We start from the raw sequence: 15944 nt of genomic DNA on the forward strand, positions 1-15944 counted from the left end.
CTCTACAAGGTCATCCCCATGACAGTACACGTTGCGCTGACCGCGAGTACCTCTAACATTAAAATCCTCCAAAGATAACAAACCATGGCCTTAAGAAGCATTGTAGGTACTCCTTAATATGTGAGCGACATCGAAATGCATAAACACTTAAATGTACATTATGATAAATATTAAATCAGCGAAGTAATTCGCAGATACCAAAATAGTCAGTCTAACCATGAAAATTTACTGACCATAAATTTACTAGACATTAGACGCCTGAAAAAATCTACCATTTTGAGCCGTTCAAATAGATTTGAGGAAGTGACAGCTGACACAAAAATTGCAACTAGCGGATCATGCCTAACCTGCTGCCTAAACCTAGACAAAAAGGGCTTCAGATTAATCTGTGGAGTACTTTCAGGGCACTTTGCCTGTAATAAACATTTCAATACAATAGGACTATCTAGTACTAGTTTATGTAGGTTCCGTTGTGATGAAGAGGAGTACAAGGAACACTTGATCACCAATTGTGAAGCATTAAGGGGCTTAATGAGCCATCCTCGTAGATATATGATTAAAAAAAAAACAAAAACAATTCAAAAAATGTATTGCATATTTGTGTACTATCTCTCTGTGACTTAATCTAACACAAAAAATGTATTCTGGTGACCAATTATTGGAAAAGGACACTAGGATGATCAAGACTACACAAATGATTAAACGGTGGTTGATGTAAGAGTGGTTATTTAATTGCAATAGAAAGACACCAACTAAATTTCCCATGGGGTATACAGGCATTCATTCACAACTCCCACGGGAGCACGCACCAAGTATGTAACAAATATTCAAATGCTTTAATCGGCGCCTTATTGACATTTCAATTTGTTTACCTCAGAACACGAAAAACATATACATATAAAATACAAATATTCATATGTATGTATGTATGCAGGCAGTGGGGTGGATGTCAATGTTTAGTTTTCTTTCCGTTAATTTTACATTACCACAGCTGCCAAACATTTGTTGCATGCAACTGCGACGAGTCATGCACTTGATGCTAAAAATAGCGCCTAAATATGTAGATGTGTATTTAGTGTTATGTTAGCCCCCCAAGGCATTGGCGCTTAACGGTATATAATATACAGATACGAGTGTGCACACAAGTCAAGGGGAAAATGCTAGAGGGGAGCGAACCAAAGTGGAAGCGGACGAGAGAGGACTATGCAGAATTATTGATGTAAAATAGTGTGGCATAAATTGTACGAAGCGCAGCAGATATTGCAACGAAGATTGAAAGTTGTATTAACCAACAAATTTTGCTACATATTATTTACAATCTCTCACACTACATTTTCCCCTCCTATTTTTCTCCGCCAGCTTCGACAGCTGTTGCCAAGCATTCGTTTGCTTGCGATGAAACGTGAAAATATTTTTCTTTATTATTTTTAGACTAAATTAATGTGAATTTCTTGAACAAAATTTGCTAACAAAAATATGCTTGTCATAGTTAGAGAAAGTATCTAGAATGTAATTAATGATACGCATATGACAAATAATTTAAATTCAAATAGTGAAATGTGCAAAATAATCATAAATTTGTTTAAAAAAATTGGGTCATGTTGATTAAATTGTACCTATAAGAAAATTTAAGTGGTTTGCAAGTGTAAGAGTTTAGCGTAAAATGTGTTGTATTGCAAAAATTCATCCAGCTACTTTATCTTTACATGGGCCATGGAAAATATGACACATTGGATTCAGTAAGACGTGCGATGATAATCTAAAGTAAATGAACTTACTATCTGTACCCTGCAGACTTTTTTAATTTTTTTGTTTTTGTATTCGTCTATTTATTTATTTTTGTTTTTTGATTGAAATTTAGGAGTGATTATACAAAAAAATTATAATGGATTTGAACACAAATATTTATGTATTTTCTTTTTTTTTTAATACATTTTCCACACGTGCGACTGCGACTTTGAGCACCAGCGGCGCATATTTTTTAAATTAGTTTTTATTTTATTTTTTATAATAAAAACTCAAAAACTAAGAACAGCGGGTAATCAAACTCATTTAAGCGATTGTGCTTACAGGCAAAGGAAATTCTGCCTGTAGATATGTTTGGCACTGTCTGGATACGACGACCCCGAAATTTTTGCATACTATTATAAAACGGTGAATCATTGGAAGTGATTATAAAAAAGAATGCGAAACGAATTTTATTTGAAAAGATCTGATTTTATTTGAATTTGTTTGTTGTTTTATCAGAGAATACTTTTTTTATTAAAATCCACATTTGCATTTTCGACAGGTTACGCAAATTTTCTTTAGTTTATTTCAAATTTCATTGTTTTCTGTTTTCGTTTTGTCTTTTTTCTTTGTACGACAGACAATACACAATTTGGTAAAATGGAATTTGGCAAAGCTGCCAAATTCTTGTTGGTTGTGCTCCGACTAATACCCGAAATTTCTTTTATTATTGTGCCATAGATGAGAAAGTGTATAATTGCTTTTAGTAAATGGATATTTAGAAAAAAATTTGGATTTCTAGAAATTGCTAATAAATGTCTAGCCCTCTAGAAATGGCAAATTAAAATTGTTTAAAGTGCATTTCAAATTATAAAGGTTAAATTAAGTGGAAACTAAAAGTTAGAAAACAAAAGTAAAAGTTTACATTAAAAACATTTATTTTAGTGCTTAAAAATACAAATTTGTATGAATATTAATGCTGTCTTCATGCGGACAATGTATGGAAGGTGCACAGTGAGGCAAAGTAGGGTTGACAAAGTGAATTTTTGTTTGCAATATTTGAAATGCTTTTTATGCCAATTTTTTCGTTAATTTTATATAAAATTTGTTTATTAAATTATTTCATTTTTATATATAAAAATGAATGTTTGTCTGTATGTCCTCGATGAACTCATAAACTACTGGACCGATTATTATAAAAATTGGTATATATGTGTATTTTTCCACGGAGAAGGTTTGTAGAATATGCTCATTGCTGCCACTCGTCATCAGGTGGCGCTGCAGAGTAGCAACTTCAACAAAATCAATAAAATGGTTTAGAATGAATTGAATATTTGTGTACTAATTTTTCTTTAAAGTTATTTTTCTTAAATTTATTTTAGTTGTTGGCGTAGCAATGCGCGCCGGGTACTGCTAGTTTTATATAAAAATTGTTTTTTGTTCATTTCGTACTTAAATAATTGAATAAAAACATTTTATATAAAATTTGAATGTTTTCGTTAATTTTATATAATTTTAATTAATTTAATTAATTTTATAACGAATCGAAAATTAACGAAAAAAATCGAATTTTATAACGAATCGAAAATTAACAAAAAAAAGTTGAATTTTATATAAAATTAAGTAATTAAATAAAATAATTGTATATAATATTAACTAAAAAATTCAAATTTTATATACATTTTTTTTTTTCAATTATTTAATTACGAAATTAATGAAAAAAAAAAATAAATAAAATGAAATAATTTAATAAACAAATTTTATATAGTTTATACTACAAAAAAGGTACTTTATAGTTTCAAACTTTATACAACTTTGAAAAAAAAGCTTCGAATTTTGTACTTTTTACTCAGAATTTAATGTTTTTATGCAATTTATAGACCATTTAATACTGGTGTGACAAGGTGCAAAGACAAGTTGAAAATTTCAGTAGTTTTAATATATTTTTTTTTGTCTCGCAAAATAGACAAATCTATCAGAGCGAATGAGGCAAGGTTCCAAATTGATTCTTCTAATAGAAAAAACGCTCAAACAAAAAGTAAATTATCGTTAAGAAAAGAAAAGTCTAAAAAAAGTCTAGAAACTAAAGGAGATTTTTCTAGTTTGAAGTTACATAAATAGATATGTATGTATATTTGAGAGTCAGTGCTGTCATTTCAACATTTTGTGACTAAATTTAACTTTAAAGGCTAGTACTAACTTGCCGTGAAAATTCGCAAATAAATCATAGTACTAGTTCGCATTTCACGTGAAATAGCTGTCAAAATCCATACAAATTGCATTGCCGGGAAATATGCGTGAAATCACTTATGTATCTCATGCCAGAGTAGTACTCAGTTCACGCCCTGAATACATCGCGCAACATGCCAGCAACATTTTTTTGCACCTATTAAAGTGCACATGCCATTTAAAATTGAGCGAAAACTGACAGTTCGTTTGCGATTCGAATACTCCGAAGACATCGCATTTTTAGGTGAAACGTCTTCGCAATCTTCTTTATATATATATTTTTTTTTCAATATATTTATGTGTTAATTTGAATATTATAGAACATTTTGAAGCATGGACAGTCTAGAAGCAGTTACCAGCTTCGACGAAAGTTTCGATCACCTCGGCTTGAATTATGTAAGATTTAGTATAAGCTTCGACATTTTTTAACATAAACAATATTACTATATTATGTTTAAAGCACTTTTCTTAACAAAATACACCAATTGTTTGCTTTTTTACATTTCTTCATTTTTCATTTGCCGTTTCTTTTCATTTGACAATCAATAATGCTAGCAACATTTCACGGCACGCCAAATTCACGTTGTTGAACTTAGTACAAGCCTGAAAGGCTTAAAGTTAAATTTAGTCAAAAAAAGTTCAAATGACAGCACTGTCTCTCAAATATATAAATGTATGTATGTATACTAATTGTGAGGAGCTCGGCCAAGCACCTAACAGAAGTATATGCGCCAATTATTTCTTCTTTATGTATACTAAACCCAAACGTTTTCTAGGTTTGCTGGCATATTTTTGGTATACCTATATAAGTAGATGTGTGTGCACTTAAGCACTCAAATACAAATTTGCATAACATGAAAGGTGTTTGACATCCATTGCATAGTCAGTCTAATTCTAGTGAAATTCCACAGTATCCAATTGATTTGAAAAATGAAAATTTGAATGACAAATTGAGTAATGGTACTGTTTTTTATTTTATATATTTTTTGTTTGTTTTGCTTTTGCGTGCAAAACAAGAAATAACTTTTTAAAAAATATGCGGTTTTTTAAAGGTAGCCACTTAAAATACGCATGCAAGTTGTGCCATCTGTTTAGTAAATTTATGACAAGCAGAAAGTTAAAGAAACAATTAAATAAATTATTATAGCCAAAATATTCGCTAGTATGTACCTGCTGCTGCTGGTTTTGGTTGTTGTCTTTTTAGTAGAACTGTTTTTATTTTATTTTTTGTTTTTTTGGGGAGAACGTAAATAAGCATTAAAAAAGCAATAGTTGAAAGAATAGTTTTTGTATAGATTTTTTTTTATTATTATTATTTTTTTTTTTGTAGAATAAAGCATATTTTATGCAAGTCGTAGTTCCGTTATTATTAATTTTGTAAGCATGTAAAAAGAGCAGAGAGGAAGAGAGAAAACGTTAGTTTAATATGAAATGTAAATATTTATATGCATATATATGTATATAATACTAAATTTACAATAACCTTTTGTATATATGTACATATGTAAAATAATATATTATGAATTATTTAAGTAATTTCTTTTTTATTTCAGCTCTACGTGTTTTAGAAAATTAAATATTTTTACAATGAGGGCGAGCTAATACATATATTAGTTTAGAGAAAAAGATATCCATTATTTTCTCGGTAGATGGCTGTAGTGACCGATATCTCGTAAATTATAGAACAAACAATAGGCCTTTTCCTCCCGCCAAGACTTAGCAAGTGGCGAATAGTTGAAGCAACTGGTACAAATGAAGATATGTCGGCAAGGCGGGAAGAAAGCTGTCTTAAATTACATGTGTTGGTAAGGCAGTGCGGCCTAATGACTATGCCCATACTCGCTAGCTAACTAGATAACTTTGTTGTTGCTTTCACATGCAAATTTTTCGTCAAGTTAATCGAGCATAGAGATTGCGAGCGGGGAAATGGCGAATAGAAGGGACCTAATTTAAAGTTTATGCTCGTTGGCAAGGTGACATTTCACACTAAAAAAAATTCGTTTGCTGTTTTTTGTTTGTTCCATTTAGTTGTGATTCACAAGGTGTTAACTATGCAAGTAAATAAAGAGAATTTTTGGTACATTTTACAGTTTTTCTTTGATAAAGGCCAAAATGCGAAAATGCAAGCCAAGGACGCTAAAATTGTGAATGGTATTGGTGCCGATACTGTAACAGCTAATTATGTGCAATTTGGTTTCGTTGATTCCTTTGAGATGTTAAAGAAAATGTCCATAAAATCAGAGAAATAATCGAAGTTGACCGACATGTTATTGGTCATAGCATCGCACGGGGAGCTAAAGATCGACTATAAAACAGTTTTAAACTCTTTGCCCAAAAATAATGGATTTTTTCTTCCCCAAACTAATATGTATTTATGCTACAAATAAAAAAAAAAAACAATACATTTTGCGGAAGAAAATTCCATCACACTTAGTAATATAACATAAGACCACTTTTGCTTCTCTAATTCCGGCTCGGGCTGCTGCGCCCTTTTAGTACTGCTAGCGCTGTTAAATTTCCTATGAGAGCAGCTCAATTGAGTTAACTCCCATCTGAAAGTGAACTAACATACTTTTGTACAACAACAATGTAATGGCAACTTATACCTTTAAAGCGCATTTTTAACTGTAGTTTAATCTAAGCTGCATTTAAAGCTCGATGGAAATAGGCTGTAAGATTATTTTCAATTTCACTGCAAAGATGTAGCAAATGTGGGAATGCCCTCGTTTTTAATAAACATATATACAACTGTTTATACACCTCCCCGCAACCCAAAGCCTTTTTTCTAAAACAAAGCATTCATTTATCGGCTACTTATTACTTGGTTTTTGTTTTCGCAATATTCCTATTAAATATTAATAAATTTGCGGAACGAAAAAGGTCGTTGCGCCTATAGCTGCTAGTACCTAGGATTTAAGTTGGCTTATATAATTTATTTTAAAACAAAAACTGATAATAATAATAAAAATAATTGTGCAGCGAAAGGCATAACAGAGTTCCCCTTTCGTTTGGTTTCTCGAATATCCATATGGTGTAATACATTGTCGTTTATATTAGTAGGGGAAACTGTCGTCCATCTCACTGATTGTAACGAAAGCAATACTAAAGATGCTCCAAAATACCTTCTATATAACTGTCTTGATTCTGAGGTCTTCGCTTTCCTTGAAGGATAATGTGGACCAGTAACCCATTCTGGTGTATATGAGATTAGCGTTGATCAACCGAACTAAGCAAACCTAACCTAAAAATACGGGGTTTATTTCAAAAGTAAGGCTTGCGAGTTTTACTCAGTGTTCCAAGCCAAAGTAAAAGCACTCAGAAAGAGCCAAACGCTATGTTGGGAAAAATACGAATTTATGTACGCGTTGCGTGTCTGTAGTAGCAGTCAAACTGACCGAAAACATTCAGCATACCTTCCAACTACTTCAAATCTGGCAATGAACTTGTTTTATACTGGGCGCTGGGCCACCATCTACTCATAAATTCATCAGTCTAAGTTCCAACCTACTTTAGACATTTTCAACTTATATCTTTTTACATAATTACTTCACTTAATTATAGTAGTAATAATAATAATAATTGGCGCGTACACTTCTGTTAGGCGTTTGGCCGAGCTCCTCCTCCTATTTGTGGTGTGCGTGTAGATGTTGTTCCACAAATGGAGGGACCTACAGTTTCAAGCCGACTCCGAACGGCAGATATTTTTATGAGGAGCTTTTTCATGGCAGAAATACACTCGGAGGTTTGCCATTGCCTGCCGAGGGGCGACCGCTATTAGAAAAATGTTTTTTTATTAATTTTGCTTTCACCGAGATTCGAACCGACGTCTCTCTGTGAATTCCGAATGGTAATCACGCACCAACCCATTCGGCTACGGCGGCCGAATGTAGTAGTGCCTTTAAGTTATTTTACTTGTCGCTAATGACAGTCAGTCGAAATGTGAAATTCATAAAATTGACGTCTAACTGGTTTTCAGGTTTTCAATAATTCTACGACAGTGATGTAATAACTGGCCTGCGTGATAAAAAGTGTTAAAGCAACTTAAGCTTAATGCATACAATTATCATTTAATACGTCAGTATATATACACACATACATACATATGTATATATACGTATGTAATTACATACGAGGTAACTAAAGCGCAAATATCTGGAGCAAAAAGAATGAATATTTTCAAAAATGTACTTAAGTGAGGAAACCAAGCTGAACAAAGGGCTAATTATGAGCAACATAATTATCATTTTTACCAACAAAGAAGTATTGAGCAAGCCCGAGTAGTCTAGAAAATTGTATGTGAGCCATGACAACACAAATGCGTAATAAAAAAATCATGAAAACTCGAGTTATTAAGTTACGCTTTCAGAAAAAGCAGGAATAGCTAAGCTTTTGCTGCTCATCCAAGATATGCCAGATTTTACTGATATATGTTTTTTTTATTCTTAATTTTTTTTTGTTTGTTTATTAGAAATTTATGAAATAACTCAGCTATTAAATTTAATTTTTTTGTCGGTGCATATGTAGATCGCATACTAATTACCTAATTCTTTAATGGCTGCATACAAATGTTTGTATTGTATTAAGACGTAATCGCATAAGCTACGTTTATGGCATTTTTTTGTGCAAATTTTTTTAGTCATGTTTCGGTTTATGATTAAGTCATACTTGAAAAATTTACGAGTGTATATGTTTGTATTTAAACACTATTGAAAATTAAAATAAAACAAAATTCCCTAACATTCTGAAGTAAAAGTTTGCATACTCGTCGTGTGTGTGGGTGAAAATCGTACAGTTATGTTATCTCTCTGCAAAGTTTCCCATGTTAAATCCTAAACTGTTAATAGTAGCCACTTTAGGCATCCATAGTAGTCTGGTCAAATACTCATTTTTTATAGATATTTTTTAGAAATTTTTTTTTGAGGAAATAAAATGCGATCGTTTTGATTTTATAGTATGTTATTATTGGCATCAAATAGTATACAAAAAAAAAATTGTTTACCTATTTTTTTGTAGTAGGTGGCACCAAAGTAAGCATCTTAAAAAAAGATAGGTGGCTGGTCAACAGGATATTATATTAAAACTTAATGAGCTAGAAGATTTTATGACTGAAAAAAAAACGCCAAAAACTCTGATCGAAATTTTTGAAATTTTTAATAAATTTTTTGTAAGTTCTGCATACTCGAACAAATTCTAAAAAAAATGTTATAAATCTTGTTTTTGAAATGAATTAAAATTTTTTTATAAAATTTGTTCGCTACGGTTTTAATTGACATCATTTTTAATATAAAAAAATTTGAATGAGCTACAAGATTGCATACAGGAAAAACTCCAAAAACTCTGATTGAAATTTTTAATGAAATTTTTTAAGTTCTGCATACTCAAATAAATTTGAAAAAAAATTTATAAATTTATGAAAAAAAATTTATAAATGTTTGAAAAAATTTTATTAGTTTTGTTTTTTAAATTTTAGTCAATTAAAAACTAAGTTGAATTTTTGATAAAATTGTGTCGCTACTTTTTTAAGTTAAAAAATAACTAATAATAAAGTAGCTTCATTTTACTACGAAATTGAATGAACTAAGCGCCGAACCGAAAAAATTTCAAAAATCTACCTCCATTATTAGAAATTTCGGTTGCAATTTTTTTTTTAAGTTTCTTATTTGAAACTACATACGCGAAAAAATTCTAAAAACAATTATAACTATTTTTTTCTATTAAGATTACATAATCGAAAAAACTCTGGAAACTGATAGATTGATGAAATTTTTTTAGATATTTTTTTAAGTTTGTATTTTCAAGTGTACTAAAATCTATTATGTATATATTGTACTAAAATTTAATAGCTGCAAAACTGCATGCGCGTATAAGTTGTAAAAAAAATGTACATATATCTTAAAAAATTATTTCCTACTAAACTTATAATTTCTCTTTTAATTTCAAACAAATTTTGTCGATCTTTTGCACATTATTTTTAAGTGGCATCATTTTTAGATATTATAGAAAATTTGAATTAGCTAGACGATTTCATAACTAAAACAGCACCAAAAACTCTGGCTTAAAATGAACTTTTTAATGAAATTGTTTTTAGTTATTTTTTAAATCTTTTTTTTTCAAAGTGATATTATATTATATCAAAATTCAGGGAGCTACCAAATTACGTTAAATTTTAAATTTTTTTTTTTTTTTTAATTTTTTTTTTAAATTGTAATGGAACTTTGTCAAAACATTTTTTTTTTGAACTGACACCAAATTGTTTTTAAATTAAATGAGCTGCAAAACTGCATGCAAAAAAATAAAACAAAAAAAACAGGTGTCCCTTTTTTTACATTAATTGATATTTTGTCCATCCCTCCAACATTCCCAAAAATTTGTTTCTTTGATCTAATACAGTTTTTATACAGAATATAAACACTATAAACTAGAAAAATGCAAGTATTGCCAACCACGAACTGTACGAATTTCAGTGACACTCACTGTACCTAAATAAAACAAAATTGAATTTATGATTTGTAGAGAAGACAACTATTAATTAAGTGCGCGCGAAATGGAATTAAAAATAAATTTTAATAATCTTGCTTGAGCATTTGAAAATAATTTAGTTTTTAAACTTTTAAAAATGCCAATCACAAAGAAGAAACGACAACAAACTAATTAGCATGAAAATTCCAACCGATAAAAGATGAAAATGAGGCCTTATTGCCTTTTGCGAAGCCCATACAGAATTGAGAGCCAAATTCTTAAACGCAAACATTGAAAAAGATTACTAATTCACACATACAAATAAAAATATGCATACACATATGCAGTGAGTAGTACGTATACGTACTCACATAAGTAGACACAGAGCTAAGTACTTAACCCATTAAAAGTTGTTAATAAATTACGCTTTCCTCACAGCAGAAATTAAAATTGGAATTCTGTGTCACGACAGCATTCAAAAAAAAAGGAAATGTGTAAGAAAAAACAGCTTACCATAAGCAATTCAAATATCATTGTTACACATTGCTTTACAAAGCACACAAAGCAAAAAAAAGTAAAAAAAAAATACAAAAAAAAACTACCAACCAGTCGTCAGACAACGGTCGCCAGCCAATTCAAACTCGGCGTAGGAGTAGACAAGCATTCCTTCCTCTAATCAAAGATGCAACAGTTTGCCTCGAAATAAGAGAAAGAAAACACCAATAACGGTGAATGGTGAACACAGATGTGTCCAATGAAAGATTATAGTAACGGCGCTGACATACTTTCATGCTTATTGCGAAATTATTTTATTTTTTCTTCTTACATTCCACGGCAAAGTTAAATTTGTTACTATTGCAATAATTTCTGACTTTTTATAGTCATTTGGAGAAATTTGTAGAGGAACCGCTTGATAGTTGCTGCACGATAAGACATTCACTTCCTCCGCATCTAGTAAGTAGTGCGCTAAGAGAAGGCATCATAAAGTTGTAGACACGAAAGAAAGGGCAGTGGCAGCATGAAAATATGTAGATATGTTCGTTGTTGATGTAGGCTCGATTTTAGTTGGTTGTGCTAATTTCAGAGAAAACTTCTTAAGAAGTATTTTTTTCTTATTAGTATTTTTTTTGTCTCCAGCTTTTTTTAACGAGTAATAGATACCTCAAACTTTGATCTTCGAACGGTATTGAATTGTTTGAAAAGTAATAAAACTGATCATAGCGGATGAGTGATAAATTGGCTAATGATTTAAATAGGCTGGGTATGCCTTTGCAAGAGCTTTAAAAATTACCAAGAGTATGTCATTTTTTTCAACGCCTACTTAACTGCGTTGTGCAAAAGCAGGCTGCAGTAGCAGAGTTTACCATTTCTAGACGGCTTAAATTAGGTAATGGATAACGGTTTGTTTTGCTTCATGAGGCTTGCAAGACAGAAAACAAGATAAATAAAGCTAACCTGTGGTGCCACAATAGGCCTTCATTTTTGCCCTTTAAGCCGCCGGGAGAACTTCTCCTTATTTCTTCTTAAATTAGTGTGAACTTTTCAAACATTTTAGCCGAATCGTGATTTCCACAGTACTGACGTATTCCAACTCATTAAAAAAATTGTCTACCTAAAATGGTGAATCAACGTCTGGATAGAGCAGGACAGTGGCATAAAAAGTTTGAGATCTTCTCTTCCTCCTCCTCATTTAAACAGCATCTGGACGTGTGTCGTGCCCCGTTATAACGAAAATCAGTGTGCTAAGATTACGCCTATTTTGGCTTAGCAGAGATTCGGTGCGTTTGGCATTAAGAATCGGCCACAATTGTCGGGCGATTTTGCAGGTGGGTTCAATATGCCATCTCCCATTCGCTGCACTTTCAATTTTCTCATAAATATGTAGCTCAGAAAACTGTCAGCAGTCAACTTGGCGCCAAGTCTCGCTAGTTCATTGGCCCTGCAGTTCTCCTCAATGTCACAATGGCTAGAAACCCATGTTACCTTTGGGTGAAATGACTCAGCCATTTCGTTAAGAAATGTGCAGCATTTCATGGCTACCTTTATGGTTATCGACTGTTTTGTGAGAAGTTTTATCGCCGAATGGCTATCAGTGAAGAGTAAAGAGATGTAGGGCATTTCATGGCTACCTTCTTGAAGGTTGTCGACTGTTTTGCTATTAGTGAAAATGTAGATATCACCTCCCGGTATGACATCACACTGTACTTCTATTATTGCCATCAATGCAGCCTGAATGACACTACAGTACTCTGGAAGCCGAAAACCTAAAGGAGATTGCCAGATGTTCGGAATATGGTATACACCTCCGTCCACTCTACCTCGAGCTTTGAGCTATCTGTGTCTATAGGGGTGGACTCGCCTTGTCTTGTCTTATATCGTCCCGCTCCCACCTTTCCCTTAAGGGTAGGAGGGTCGTAAAAATTGTAATGGCAATTGTAGGTGGCAGTGCATCCTACCTCAATTTTTTTTTTAATTTCTGAACAAGATTAATGATTGTCAGGTGTTACTGAAGTGGGGGGATTTCCCCCCTCGCCTGAGGTGTGTTGAAAAGAGTTATTAGCGAATAAAAAATGTAAACTTAATTTCAATATTACTTCAGCTGATTCTATTAAATTCACTATGAATGGACTAGCGGCACCATGAGAGAGATAGAGAGAGAATGCAGGAAGGCATTGGTGCTACGAAGTACTCGAATGAAATCAGGTGCGATTCTTAGCTGACATTCTCTATAGCCAACCCTTATGGCTTTTCTAATTGCTATATTCTTACATAATTTTTAATAAAACAGAGTGTGCAAAAAACATTTTTTCGAAAGTGGAATAAAAGTAATTTGCGTGCAAGTCTTTGGGAGCGCCTCTGTAGTACTATGTTTACGAAAAGGTTTTCCAGCTGTCATATTTCGGAAAAGAGTAATACTAGTATTTGTTTGCATCTTTAGATTAGTAGCTACCAATATTTACTTAAAAAATTGTAAAACTGCAAGAATTTAAATATTTTCTACATCAAATGTAAGGGGTTCCTGCCTTGTCACTTTATATGATTTGCGAATTTCGCTAATATTTTTAACTTTTTCTTAACTCAACCTTTTTTCGAGAACTAAAACTTATTTCGGCAGTGATTTGATTTTAAATGTTTTTGGATCTATATCAATTCGAACTAACATTCCCACGTCGGTATACAAACTAAGTTTTGTATAGTATTTTTTCTGAGGTGTATAAATGTGCATATATATAGACGTATATTTATTAGCTACAGTTCTAATCTATGCTTATCATTGCCGTTTCCGAAAAACTACTTTCACATATGTATGCATGTACATATCGTACAATATTTAGTATATACCTGGAAATTTCCTAAAACCATCAGCAATTAACCGCTTCAAAATTATATATTTATAGTAGTAATTTCCACTTAATGTGAAATTTGTTTGTGATTCCAGTAGTTAAAAAAACAAAAAAAAAAAAAAAAAAAAAAAATAAGCAAATGTTGTAATTAACACCTTTGAAATAGCACCTACGGTAACAAGGCAATGCAGACATACCCGCGCTTATACACAAAACAATGTACTTATGTATGCTAGGGTGCGGAGCTCTCCATTCTAAACAAAAGTAATATTTTCCCTTCGGAATTATAAAACTTATTATAAACTATTTTAAAAATGGGGTTTACATGTGCTAGACCGATTTGGAAGTATCGCCAAAAAATCGAGATTTTTTATAAATAATATAATACATAAAACTTCAAAAATAATATTCTTTTAAATCACCCCTATTGATACAAAAATGCTTAAAAATTGTATCAAATTACAAAAAATAAAGAAAACATCGATTTTTGTAGTTATCTTCAATTCGGTGCAGCTCCCGAAATTTACATATTTTTCGGAAATATATTTTGACGAAAGTCTTAAAACATAATACATATTATAATTCCTTGAAAAACTGCACCTTTTTCCGAATTATTTTGACAGTAGTCTTAGAATATAATAAATTTTATAATTCCATGGAAAATGTGCAACTTTTTTCGCGGAGGCACCCTAATATACGCACGCGTGTACATGAACACACACACAGAATTATCAAATCTACGTGTATATGTATGCAATTATAGTATGTATGAATGTGTGAAGACGCACAAAAATCTAATCACCTAAAAGACATCCACGTACCACAACTCTTTGCCATAATACGATTACGTATGTGTAGGTGCTCCACAAATTCTTGGTTGCCAACTCATTTCACATGGGCGTTCTGTGCGTTGGTGATTCGGTGCAACCACGCTGTCGTCATGTCTCTGATTTTCGCCTGCACAGAGACAATCGGACACACACACAGCTACTCACTTATTCACTTATGGGGAACGAAAGTCTAAATCGTACACATGGCCGGAACATTATTTGATATTTTGCCTACTCTCAACACCAAAAGACACTCGAGCAACGTGTGGACCACTTAATTCTGTCACCAGCAGAGTCGGCGATTGCTGCTTTTGCTTGCTGGCATATCTACATATTATTCATTTTTACGCTTATTTCAGGTAGCGCAACGGTTATTTGTTCTTGTTTATTTTTTAACTTCCAATTGTCCAACCGTTCTTTACATTTTCGTTTACTTGATTTGTTTGTTGAACTTCAGTACCATTCAAATTTCAAATTTCCTCATCGCATATTTTATTTTCTTTGCTATTCTAAGGTTTCGGTCGTGGTTGGTTATATTGTGCTTTTATGTGCGTATTTTTTTGTATGAGCTTTGTTGTTTTGCTACCTTTTGGCGCTTTACGCCACAGCCGGTGGCATTACCACCATCCCTTTTCGAAATGTACAAAGCTATACGTTCGCATGTTTATACGTATGAGTGTGTGTATGTGTGCAAGTATTTATGTATGTACATATATTTTTATACTTGTATTTCGTGCTCAGACTGTTACGCTCTCTTGCGCTCTCTTGACTTGATTTTCTTCCATTGCTACTCTTTCGACGATGATGTCATCGCATTTTTAGTTTAAATATAAATTCAAATAATAAACTTTCTTGCCTTGGCAGCTACTGCGGCATATCTGTATGTATTGTTTTTGTTATTGTTATCGCAATATTAACAGGCACTTTTGCGCCATGTACCGAGAATTCTTCTTGCATACATATTTATGTACTCGTATGCATGTCGTGCCTACGTAGGTGCCTTATAGGAAATCGCAGTCGTACTGGTCTATTCAAAATTAATTTCATACGATTGCTTGAGGCTGTACCATACAATAGTATCTATTATAGCCGTAATATACATACATACTTACATACCTACAGCGATATTCAGAATACTGAGCGTAAAAATATCAATAGAAGCTGAGCTTCTCATTTAAATTTCTTGTGCTATGTTTTTGTTGTAGTATTGCTTAACTGTGAATTGCCGAAATTGTCAACTATCGAGGTCGTCTAACGACAGATCCAAGAAAATTATAATTTGGAGCCAGACTGTGTAGACATTAAATGTCTCTAAAATGAGGAAAAAAATCGCGAGCAAATTGAGTGTGAAATT

The 15944-nt window shown here is 32.3% G+C and overlaps 1 protein-coding gene across 2 annotated transcripts in view; it reads right to left on the reverse strand.

The window, feature by feature from the left end:
* LOC128857968 (heat shock protein beta-1) overlaps positions 1-15944 on the reverse strand; it is a 52327-nt gene that overhangs the window by 15769 nt on the left and 20614 nt on the right. Inside the window, exon 2 of one of the 2 annotated variants that reach the window (XM_054093833.1) lies at positions 5128-5166. The exons of the other annotated variant lie outside the window; for it this stretch is intronic. Coding sequence (XP_053949808.1) covers positions 5128-5166 — 39 coding nt within the window. The remainder of the gene's footprint in view (positions 1-5127; positions 5167-15944) is intronic. 2 annotated transcript variants of the gene reach the window in all.

The sequence above is a fragment of the Anastrepha ludens genome, chromosome 3 (genome assembly GCF_028408465.1).
Source record: "Anastrepha ludens isolate Willacy chromosome 3, idAnaLude1.1, whole genome shotgun sequence".
Classification (NCBI taxonomy): Eukaryota; Metazoa; Arthropoda; class Insecta; order Diptera; family Tephritidae; genus Anastrepha; species Anastrepha ludens.